The sequence below is a fragment of the Convolutriloba macropyga genome, chromosome 10, assembly GCF_964194025.1.
Source record: "Convolutriloba macropyga chromosome 10, txConMacr16.3, whole genome shotgun sequence".
NCBI lineage: Eukaryota > Metazoa > Xenacoelomorpha > Acoela > Convolutidae > Convolutriloba > Convolutriloba macropyga.
Window position 1 is genome coordinate 16,227,203 of NC_134477.1, and position 13,140 is coordinate 16,240,342.

Consider the following 13,140-nt stretch of genomic DNA (forward strand, 5'->3'; position numbering starts at 1 on the left):
GAAAAGATATGAAATTGAGTCAAGATCAAGTTCGAAAAACCAAGTAGTGTATGCCAATATAAATTTTTCCTCACAACCGCAAGCTCAGATTGTTAGCTTTCAATTTATTTCTTACTTTTACAGAAGAAAAAATGAGGGGTATTTCCCATTATAGCTCCCACCCCCACCTTAATGGTAAGATAACGTATAACCACCCAATCATGTTAAACATAACATAATGGGGGAGGGTGTATAATTTCGAGTCAAAAGGGCTAAATCATTACTAATGTATTTGTTATCGTCGGTAATCATGATGCAAAAGCTATTTCCGTGCAATATATATGTACAAAATTTCAAGAATTTCGCAAAGCCATCTATGAGACGGAAGGAAATTGTTTTTTAAAAAACAATATGTATTTCCGCAATAAACTCGGTTATCATTTAAAAAAACCAAAAGTTGCCTGACGTGAAGATTTTAGCGATTCGTGTCGATATCGTTTTGATAAAATTGGCCCAGGGTATCGTCATCCTTGATTTACTCTGTTGTGAGAGAATTAAATGAAATTTGCTGAACAGCTGGTTACTTTATTTGTTTGAATTTTTTCATTGAGGTGAATTCAATTATTCGCTGAAGTTTCTTTTATTGATGTTGGTTTTCACTAGTAGTCATCTAGTCACTAGTATTCATCTTTCAAAATAGTCTTTTTTTACTTCAAATTGATTATGCTTTTTGATCTTTCTGCTTATTCAGTTTATTTGCTAAAAATTACAAAGATTATCGGTTTCTGCTTTGTTGTTTGTATTTCAGATGCATGCTTTATCAAAGACTCAGAATATGACAACTTTCGTCTCTTGCTATCCAATTTGCACGTTTCGTATCTTCTGGTTGGTCACAGTGTTCAATCTAACACGAGCGAGTGCTGCTGTGCAAATTGTGAAAGTTCTTCACAGATGTCGATCTGATGGATTGGGCTAAAGACACAGAGGAAAAGTCCCCCGAAACCTCGAGTGAACATCCTGCGACAACTACAATTGCTCAAAACATATTTCCATCAAATATTACTTTTGTAGGAATCATGCGCATGAATATTGAGTGATGAATTTGATAGCGGTTCAGAGGATAAATTTTAGCTGAGTTAATTGCTCTTTTGAGCAAACAAAAGCGCTTCTAATTATCTCTTAATTTGTTCATACAAAGTAGTAAAAATGGCGGTAAAACGCCATGTTCAGACGCTTAAGTTGCTGTAACAGAGAATGCCCCGACCGTAAACAGTCGTAAATAAGCAGTTTTCAGATTGAAAACAGAAAGAGCAAAATCATGTTCTAGTGAGTGTGAGTCATTTTCAATATTTCTGCCAAAAGCTCTGTAATCTTCAAAAACTGACATGAACATTAATTAAAATATACATGATGAAAGTTCTGCTGGCTCAGTACTGTTTTCAACTGCAAGCTGAGTCCGACCGCTTTTTCTGCTCAATATAAAATTTTATCTGACATATTTTCCACAATAAAACCAAATCCTTTTCATTTAATTTGGATGCAAATTGGACGTTTATTCTTGGTTTTTTTCTCGCTTTTTATTGAGCTAAATTTGAGTGGTTAAAATATTTTTAAATAGCTCACAGCGCTATTTCGACAACTACTTCCACCAATATGATTAAAATTAATGTTCATTGGCTACAATGTCACAAAACTTGACGAATCTGGATCTGAATATTTGCACTCGTAGTTATAACTGGTTGTAATTTCTCTATAAGACTGAGGATTGCTGATGTCTAAGCTCTCCGGTGTAGAACTCGTATTTGCTGTATTTGTAGAACCTGAAACGAACGGGATTTAACAAAAGTTCGGTGGATTTTTTTAATTCAGCCAAAATTTTCATTTTTCATCAAGATTAAAATTTCAATGTTATCACTATTTTATGATACTAAAACCAGACTTTGGCTCTTTCGAAGTTTTGGTGCTTTCATATACGTACATTTGTAAACTGGAGGTCTTTGGTGTGGACTCTTTTTCCCATGACACTCGGAGTTTCTTAAATTGATCAGGTAGATGAAACAAGTGATGATGATGTTGATTAGAGAGAGTGCCCATCCAATCCACGGAACAACTGTACCCCACATGAGATGAGTGTTAGCAATGTTTAGGTACTCGTGAGTCATAACTCCACACACTATGCCCAGTAGAACGCCTAAGAGATCGGAATTTTCTATAACCATCTATTCTGCCGCGAGAAACGGAAAATACTAATTATTTTCGCATAATGACTTCTCTGAAAGAGTGAAAGATGACTGTAATGTGGCCTCGAGATTGTATATATTATGCCAGTATTGTCCCGAGCAAAAAATATCCGAAACAGTTGAAAAAATTTTGACGCTGCCGGATAGTTATTGAAGATAAAATCAACAAGGCGGCTCGGTAATGTGCGATCGCACATAAGGTTCCGACCCCGCTCATCCACAATTTTGGCATAATTGTCTACCAAATGACGAACAGATAGAAAAACACAAAAAATTCAAGTACTTTTCAAAAAAAACTCGTGTATGAACGAAGAGATAGCCTCCAAAGCAAATAACTCAGTGGAGTAAAAAAAATGCATTAGATTGATGAGATATGCCGATATTGAGAAAGCGAGTTAGGTCGAACGGCAAAATCAAACAACAACAACAAACATTAATTACATCAAAAAAATTATATCCGTTTTAAAAAACAAAACTTAATAACAAAGTCAAAATAGCGTCAGATAAAACTGAAAATAAACAAAATAACTTGTATTTCACCACAAAAATGGTTGTTCAACAGTTCTTATTAAAGCTGGGTAACAATTAGACAGAAAAGAACAGAAACTTTGAAGTTAGAAAATTCTCTGAATTTAAAAAAAAAAACTATTCATTTCAAAGTAATGAAAACCATTAGGTATCGAGTAAGATTTCCCCTTGGTTTACAATTACGAATGCTTCTATAAAAGGGAATAAAGAACTCTTGGTATTCAAATTTTTATGCAGTTACAAAAAGAACAACAAATAGACAACAAACTAAAAATCAATTAAAACTTGCCAGCAAATGCTTTGGAAGCCGTAAAGCCATATTTGGCCCCCAAAATATGTTCGATTGCACCGTCGTCGATCTCCGATAGTGTTTTATGTGGCCGCTCATTATTGAAAATAAGCAATAATCAGACAAAAAAGAAAAAAATGCAAAATTATGTAATACTTGTTTTTTTTTTCGAAAAAATTTATTTCCAAAGACTTAAAAGCTATTAATTAAAAAATGAAAAATTCAAATAGGTTCGTCCATTCTTCTAAAGGAAGACCTTGAGACCTGCAATTATCCAGAACATGTCTTACGTCTACAAAAAATAACGTCAAATATGACAAAAATCAAAAAAACCATTTACTTTTTTTTGAAAAACCCGTGTGGAAGCCAGTAAAGTCATAACGAATTCTTTAAGAACAATAGATTTTGTGACACCAATCCCCTTTGACACCTTGAGAAACATAATGTCATCTTTAACCTTTAATTAACGAGACAGGTAACAAACAGACAATAAAAGGAACAAAATTGCGAAGTTGAAATATTTTTTTTCTTTTTTGGAAAACAATTGTTTTCAAAGTCAAGAAAGCCATTGTCTATCTTCTGATATCAAAACATCGGCTCATCTACTCTTTCAGGAAAAGAAAATCAAACCGGGCCATTGTACAGAAAATTAAATACGACTAAAAAGACAAAGTAAAAACTACAGTTACAGAAAAAATTTTAAAAATTCAATTGAGTTCTTCGAGAAATTCAATTGAGTTCTCCTTACTGTCGAATCCGTAAAGAGCCACAATCTGTATCTTTAAGGATTTAAATATTATCAATTGTGCGTTATTTGAACGCGAAAAATGTGGTATATGAACTGACAATAACGTGATTATTTGACAAAACTAGAAAACATTAAAAATGGGCAAATACCTAAAAACTAAAATTTTTTTGAAATCTAGTAGTAACAAAGCCAGAACACCATAATTTGAGGCCTAAAACTGCAATGAAGACTAAATTTTCATTCAGTAGAAAGAAGGAGAACTCTTTAACTGCTGACACTGAGCTACAAGTTGACCAAATTAAGAGAAAAATGGAGGCAAAGTTCAATAAGCCATTTTTTGTTTAAAAGTTAAAAATTTTAAAAGTCAAAACGACCATAAGCTTTCCAGAAATCAAATACATACAATAATTTTGAGTTAATTAGGAAGCCAATATGACCTATCACTAGTGAGCTTTGATTTTAAAAGTTCTGTTATTTAATTGATATAAAAAAGATCGAATTCTTTTTTATAAAAAACCGACTGACGACAATCCGAATTATTTTTGGATTGTAACGGTCCAAGATTGGTACAAAACTAGTCCTGCTAATGCTGAGTTTTCATTAGGAATATTTAATTTTTGGAATGTCATTGATATAGATTTTTTGTTAGTTAAAAAATAAAAAACAAATGCTGCGTTTTTGATAATCAACGAATAAAGTTAGCAAAAAACGGCAAAGTTTTATTTAAAGAGGACTCTCAATGGAAGTTGAAGTCGAATTAGCCCCTTTTTCAGTCTACAAAGATTGCGTTAGTGGTGTTTGGGTGTGCACTTCCTGCAATGTTAATCAGAGTGGACTAAAGAAACTTATTTCGTGCTGTTTTTGATGAAAAAGTCTGAATTTTGTGAAATATTTAGCCGGAATTTGTGACAAAAAAAATCAATGAAAATAACCAATAATATATTTTGTCTTTAAACGTAAAGTCAAAAACATTTTCTGGAAAAATTTTATTAAATTTTATCAAAATTGGCGAAATTTTACTCAAAAACTCCGAAAAAAGGTGAATGAAATCAACGGAATTCACTCTATTTTCTCGAAAGATTAAATCTCGATATCTCCCTGTCAAAAACGAAAAACGAAAAAATCTTTTTAATTCCATATTCTACGCTGGACAAGCTTTCTAATGATACCAGTGTCAACTCTCTACGATGGATATATCGATCGGCCAAAATTGACTGAACAAAAAAACCCATTTGAGTATATAGTTCCTCCCCCCACATAATGTTGTTGGAAAAGACCTGCTTTAATTTACAAGAAAAAAATGGCTCATATTTTAGCTGAAAAAAAATGGCTGAAGAACAAACAAATGGCTGATATTTTTTAATACAAGTAACAACATTGGACCCATTCAAAAATGCCAATTTGAATTTTGAAGCCCATTTGAACATTGTCCTGTGGAACATGCCGCTAGCTACTCGATCTTTGAACTTTGTAAGATCTCACATCCCTGAAGAAACGAGGTTCAAATTACTCAATTCATTCGTTCCCTCCTACCATTCTTTCGCTGGAATTTCTTACAAATTCTGTCAGCTGAAAATTTGCAGCATAAATTTTGACAGATGAACTGCAGCATTAAGGTTTGGGATCTTTTCTGTTTGCCCCCCCCCCAGCTTAGTGGGCTTTTATGCCCCCAGGCCCACGTGCTATTTTTTACGTAGTAATGTGCCAAATAATGACATATAATTTGTAACCGGCGGCTAAAGAACACTGGGGGGCGAAACAGAATATGTCCAAAGTTCGTTATGCGCGGAAATTTCGATCACTATTTCGCTCAAAAATGATATTTTGCTGTCTGAATTTATCATTACATACTTAGTTTAGTCAAGCTCCGCACTGAATTGATACACTGGTGAACACCAGTGACAAAAAAGAGCAGACAACGTGCAAATTGAGTGAAACAGAAAGACACAACCACATGATCATGAACAGAAAGTTACGACATTCTAGCGCTTACTTTTACGTTAAACAACGAACAGCTCATCATAGAAAATTATTCATAAAAGTAGTTTTTTTAGAAATGATGCTAAGTGATTCATTCAGACGAACATGTAAATGTTGTTTAACTGTTGTTTCTGTCCGTCAAATTTACATGTTTGAATTGGAAAAAAAAGAGTTCAAAACAATTTTGCATTGAGGTTTTTTTCAAGTGCGTTGGTTGAACCAACTCATATCCCGAATAGGAAGCTCAATAAAGTCACCAGAACAGTTTACTTAAAAAAAGTCTCATGACACTGACCCTCAAGCGTCTGTTGTTTAATAGAATTGATTCCGGCCTTATTCAGGAAAATTAGGGGGCTAGAGCTTTTAAATTACGTGCTAAGTTGACAGTGGAGCGTAACTCGCTCCGAATTTACTTAAAATCATAAAGAAAGTCTTTTACCCGGGTAGAAAATACTTAACTTACTTGGCCATTGACATGGAAATTTGAAGGACTTATATACGGAAGGCATTTGAAAAATTATAGCTCAAAACAAGTAGTTTCATTGAAAAAATCGTTCAGAGATCTTTCTATGATTTGGATGTATGTTCTCCCATCCAATTGATCTTCTATACATATGCTATGGATGTGGTCATCATAAAACTTTTAAGGGGTTCAGAATCGGGCAAAGGACTTACAGTGGAGTGCAGCCAGAATTGGAACCAAGACCACAAAAGACGTGCAGCTAATTTTAAAATTTCCTTGTTTGTTCACGCCATTTTGCTGCCATTTGACCTGTCTAGGTGGTTGTTGTAATTGTTGTTGATGGTTTTGTTGTGGTCGCTGTGATTGTTGTTGTTGTTGTTGTTGTTTATTTTGATATTTGTGCATTACGAGGAGTCCCAGAAGAAGAAGAAAGGGGACAGTTAGAAGACAGACTATGTGGTCTGTTATCAGAAACACACGTGCTACTTCTGCTCCTTTCGTATCTGCAAGAAATAATAGCAAAATAAAACGAAAAAAGGCAAGGTGGAGTAGCAAGCCGGTGAGGTGTGCTGATCACATTTGGAATAAATAACATAATCTATTACCTTCGGGCAATTGCTCTCAATCTATTGACTAGGGGTGAGACTTGGTAATATTTTGAGAGCAATGTGTTCGGCACAGTTAAATTGCGTCGCCAATCCTACATTTTGAGCAAGGAAATTTGCTTGGTGAAGTCAGCATTGACCGCTCTCCCATGTTTTAATATAGGGCTTTATAGGTATTAGCGGTCAACAGTCACAGTGAGGGAAACTGGTTCAAATTACGTCCCTAATATACGCGATGAGGCAACTGTTTCCTGCAGTTTGAACGTCACTAATTTCAACAGTTTTTGGTGTCTTTGTCACTATTGTTCGAGTCGCTATTGTCCGCAACTTAAATGTCAATATCAAACGAACAATATATATCACAAAACGACCATCTTGAATTGAAAAAATAGATATTGTTTTATTAATTGATCGTCGAAATTCCCACAAAAACGGTCACAGTATTTGAAAGCAACTCATTCCTCAAAATCGAATCAATCATATTGTTGTAATTTTATATTCAATCGCTTTTTAGCCTAGATCAAACAATTTGAATTTTGCTGGAAAACTGCAGTACTCACATACACTCCTCATACACTATTCTAGCTATAAAGCTAATTTCGCATGACGTAATTTGGATTTCCACTCTTAAACCAGACTAAGCGTTCACAAACGTCCCATTCGTATAACGGGATGTGATAACGTTATCACAAACGTTATCACATCCCTTTTCAAGGGAGCAACTTAGTAATTCCTTTGATGAAATTCAGTCAGTAGTTCTAGGGGAACAACCAATTAATTTTCAAAAAAAACCTGCCAAAAACTTGAATTTTCCTCATAAGCTAATTCACACGAAAAAATGTGTATTTTTTAAATAGAGGTGGAAAATTCTCTCGTTTGAAATCACTCGAGACGCATTTCTTCACGCAAAAAAGTTTGTAATTTTTTTATCGCACGAAAAAAATCCTGTGATATCAAACTATGAACCCATGTATTATTATCGAAAAAAGATTCCGCTCATAAAATTGTTCAAATTTGATCTGAAATGGACAAACTTATGGGACTGATCTAGATTGCAATGATTATGTAAGATGAGCAGCGAGTGCGGATAAATATCGCATTTTAGCAGTTAATATATGTTTAAATTCACATTAATATATGTTCGTAAATTATAAAAAATTTGTCCTTTGAAAACAACTTTTCTCCCCTTATTTCAGATGTTTAAGTTTTTATGTCAGTTTGAGAATGTATAACTCACAGTATGATTCACAGATGAGCTCCTCTTTCTTTGTTGGGCTCAAAAGTTGTTCAGGTGGCGAGATGTCGTAGTGATCACACTCTTTCCATAATCCTCTGATGGTCCAGTGCTTGTTCTGACTCATTTCGAAGGGTTATCGGGACTCCGTCCATCACGGTCTCGAATGAAAACTTTGCAAAGTTTTGCCCAAAATTGCGTAAATTTTGCAAGATTTTTAGCAATATTGCAACATGTCTTCATGATTCTTGCTACACTTAGCTAGTGAGCTACTATTGTGAATGAGTCAAATTTTGCTTTTCAATGTTCTTATAAAAGGTACGGTCTCTGCGTGCTGAAGAAAATTTTTGTGTTCATAAAACCCTGTATGAACAAGTGGTAATGCGTAAAAAGGTAAACAATAAATAATACATTTGCCTCAGAATTGGTTTGTGTATCCTAAACTTGATCACATTTGACTGATAACAATGAGAAAACGTTAAAATATCAGTTGTAAATGTCCATATTCTATTTAGTAAAAAGTAAAAGCAATAGTTTTAGGTGCTCCATATATTGGTCTTAACTTTCTTCTTTGCCTTGGTTACTTGCATACAAAATTTGCAAAACGGGTCACGTTAAATAAATTGCTGTTAATATGGTAGATTGTTTTTCTTATGGTTCTATAGAAATTTCTCAAATCTTTTTTGACAAAGCTGTAATATTTATTGGCATCAGAAAACATCACTAAATTTGACATGATAACGGTAGTTCAATATACGGAGTGCTGTTTATTGTGTAGCTGTTAGAAACTTAAGAAAAACTTACAAACAAAATTTTTTGGACACATTGATACATTAACCATTAACTGTAAATTTTTTACGAAAACTAAGAAATTTTTTGAGAAAAACTTCATTTGATCTTTTGTTCGATGAGAAAGTTAAGTTTTTGAGGCATCACTAGCCATACTCTTTAAAAGCGTGCGGATCTGCAGTTGCAAACTATTCCTTATTTTTGAACAAATTGCGAAGATAATGAGACAATCCGAGAGGAGAGAGAGAGAGAGAGGGAGAGATAGATAGATAGAGAGAGAGAGAGAGAAAGAGAGAGATAGATAGATAGATAGATAGATAGATAGATAGATAGATAGATAGATAGATAGATAGATAGATAGATAGATAGATAGATAGATAGATAGATAGATAGATAGATAGATAGATAGATAGATAGATAGATAGATAGATAGATAGATAGATAAATAGATAGATAGATAGATAGATAGATAGATAGATAGATAGATAGATAGATAGATAGATAGATAGATAGATAGATAGATAGATAGATAGATAGATAGATAGATAGATAGATAGATAGATAGATAGATAGATAGATAGATAGATAGATAGATAGATAGATAGATAGATAGATAGATAGATAGATAGATAGATAGATAGATAGATAGATAGATAGATAGATAGATAGATAGATAGATAGATAGATAGATAGATAGATAGATAGATAGATAGATAGATAGATAGATAGATAGATAGATAGATAGATAGATAGATAGATAGATAGATAGATAGTTAGATAGATAGATAGATAGATAGATAGATAGATAGATATATAGATAGATAGATAGATAGATAGATAGATAGATAGATAGATAGATAGATAGATAGATAGATAGATAGATAGATAGATAGATAGATAGATAGATAGATAGATAGATAGATAGATAGATAGATAGATAGATAGATAGATAGATAGATAGATAGATAGATAGATAGATAGATAGATAGATAGATAGATAGATAGATAGATAGATAGATAGATAGATAGATAGATAGATAGATAGATAGATAGATAGATAGATAGATAGATAGATAGATAGATAGATAGATAGATAGATAGATAGATAGATAGATAGATAGATAGATAGATAGATAGATAGGTAGATAGATAGAGAGAGAGAGAGAAAAAAACTTTTTATCATATTTCTGGAAGACAGCTGTGCTCTGTTTCATATTTTGTTCATTGAAACGCAAAAATTGAGCGGCATATGCTGATAAACGGAAAATCAATATCAAAACTGCAAACTATTTGGTCGTTTTTCTTGAAAATGTTCTTGACAATAATTTTGAGAATGTAATCTAATTGACATTCTTACACTGTTTTTAGTGCTACCCCACAAACTCGTATAAGCTGAATTGTGCAGTTCGACAGGATTTCTTGTGAACTTCTATACCATCAAATCAATGTTATTTGACTACAGAAATTCCCATCTACCTTTGTTTTTTACAAACTTCTCATTATATATTTTTATAAGTTTTCGGACTAACCATTTGAATGTGTTATATGCTTGGTACAATCTTATAAATTTTTTTAAATGATTCAATGTACATTTTTTCGACCATTTTGCCGTGTCAACCATTCTTTTCGTTTTAAAAAAAAGTTTAAAAAAACGATTTTTTAAATAAGAAATGAATTTCAAAAAACATTGTAAATCTAAAAACACTAATGTAATCTGTCCCGTACCTTACATTCAGTCAGCATCCGAGCTGAATCAGATAATTTTCAGAATAATATGATCTTTCAGTACGGATGCAGAAAGTTTCCAGAACAGTTTTGTTTTGGTTCTGAAACCTCTCTGAATCAGAGGAAAATTCAGAATGCAGTTCTGAATTAGCTCCGAATTAGAATAAAAATCAGCAATTGTCCCAACACTGCAGACACACACACACACACACACACAAACTTCTCATCGGTTTTTTAACCGTTATTTAAATGCGTTTTTGCTTATGATCGCTTTTTGAACATTTTTTTTGTGGAAACATATATAAACTCAGAACTTTTTTGGGGCTAAAAACCGTTTTCAAGGTAGCATATTGAACTCAAGTTTGGAAGAAATGCAATAAACATAACTGTTGCTCAGAACGACGTTACAAGATCTTCTGCAGTTTTTTCTGAGCAATTTTGGAGAAATGAGTCAATAATCGGATCAAAAAAATGTTGTTCATTTCAAAAATTTTCTTTATCTCGGGAAGCACTTCATAAATACTATGAGCCGCATGTTGTTATTAACCTTCTCCTGGTTTGGTTAGCTAAATGATTCCTTTAATCTGTCTCGTCAAAAAGATTTGGTCAGAATACATTTATTTGAAAAATAGTTTTCTAAATTTAAAAAGTAGCAATTTTTCTCTATATTGGGTTTTAATATAAAACTTTATGAAATGTCCTTTTTTTCTGCTGTTCATTGTTATTTCAGACAACCTGGAAACTATTTTATGTTTTTTACTTAGTTTTGTCTTGTTTTAATGTTTAAATTTGTCTTGTTTTTGTTTTGGAAAACTGTACAAGCTTGGTTTTTTTACCGTGATATGCCAATTTTCCTACAGTTTATTTCAGAAACTCGACATTGTCGGTTCCCAGCCCGGAATGAAAAAAAGGGGGCTTAAACCACACAGAGCATGCTGGAAAATCTCTCTATTTCTGGAAAAAATTAGTTTTAAATTAACTTGAGAAATTTTCCGACAACCTTTTATAAAATTTTCTTCATTTTTTGCCGATATTGTTTGAATTCATATTTTTAACGACCTGTGAGCGAAAGCAATGGAAAAACCTAGCTTGGCTCACGAACATAGTTATGAAGTTAACCTAATCAAAATGTGACATGAAAGACACTGAATCAGTACTGAATTGCTTTTGAAAAATCTCCTGATTAAGAATTGAATTATTCTGAAAGTTACGTACGGGGTCGCATGTGACTTCAATTGAAATCATGAATCTACGACATTGCTCATTTTTAATAAAAAATTTTTTGATTCTCTTTCTTAAATTCAGTCGGGAGGACCTAAATAAGTACTTTTCAACAATCTCAAATTATGCTAATCTTAAAATGAACTTGAAGTTGCGTGTCATTTCTTACTCCAAGGAGTTCCTGGTTTCTATAGTGAAAAAATTGAAGCACTTACAAAAAATTATCAGTAACAGTAAGAAAATGTTCACACTACGATTAACAAGAACCTTTCTCTTGGTTTCTTTCTCAAATTACCACCTCAGTTAAAATTTCATGTCATAGCCGGTTTTGATCGAACCGTCAGTGCACAGATGCGAAATTAAGGCTTCAAATCCCAAATTACTGGGCCGAAATCACCTTTCGAATGCAAAAAGCGCCAATAGGTGCTTCATAAGTTGATGCCTTAAGTAGGCTAACAGGTTTATGGTCTGGGATGGTCGATCGCAAAATGTACATAAATTTAATCTGAGGTAACTTTGAGAGTCAAATTTCTGAAATCAAAACCCAAAACGCAAAATCTTTTTTGACCTAAACTCTGGAGTTAAAACTACTCAACTTTGGAAAAATTGATTTCTCAGATTGAAGAATTCAACTTAATTCTCTCTACTGGTCCATAAATTACACGTGTTGGATTGAATAGACATTTACCACCTGGTTAAAGGGGTTATAGATGAAAGGAGCCCTGATAGTCCGTAATTGATCCAGTTGTCAAATGAGCAGCTGCTGACAAGATAACACTACCAAGGAGAAGAAAGATGGCCACGCCCACTAACACATTCGCAGTTTTCCTGACATAATTATCGGTGCAACAACCCATATCATTAAGATTACAGAATTTACAGGAAATTGTATAAAATGTAACTATTTGGGGATAAAAACTGCAGCAAAAATGAACTTGACTAAAAATCTTGAACAAAAATAGAGTTCTCGTCTAATATCAATTGGTTCAAGCTCAATAACCTTATACTCAGTTGTTAGTAACTGTTTAAAGTTCGACTATAAGATTTTACTAAGATTTTACTAATACTTTATAAGATTAATAAAATTAATACTTAATAAGATTTTACCGCAAAATTTATTAAAGGGGAGCGTGTACTGATGTAATCTAGAGCGAAATAGATCGATTTAAAAGTCAACCTTTGCTTTGTACAAAGTCGCTTAATTTTTGCTGTCGTCTGAGTTTGAACTTGGATAACTTCGAGGAAACTATCCGTTCTACACAAAAGCTTGCGAATCTTTTGTTCTCGTGATCAAATCGTGGGAATTAAACAGGAATTTGGTTTGATCGTGACAACCGCA

At 33.2% G+C, this 13,140-nt stretch overlaps 1 protein-coding gene across 1 annotated transcript; it reads right to left on the minus strand.

The window, feature by feature from the left end:
- Positions 1-1,314: 1,314 nt before the first annotated feature.
- Positions 1,315-13,140, minus strand: LOC142348319 (uncharacterized). The gene is made up of 5 exons (XM_075399625.1): positions 12,524-13,140; positions 8,070-8,184; positions 6,440-6,730; positions 1,958-2,170; positions 1,315-1,799 (listed from the first exon to the last, which is right to left on the minus strand). The coding sequence occupies exons 1-5, from the start codon at positions 12,656-12,658 to the stop codon at positions 1,657-1,659; spliced, it is 897 nt and encodes a 298-aa protein (XP_075255740.1). The 5' UTR covers positions 12,659-13,140; the 3' UTR covers positions 1,315-1,656.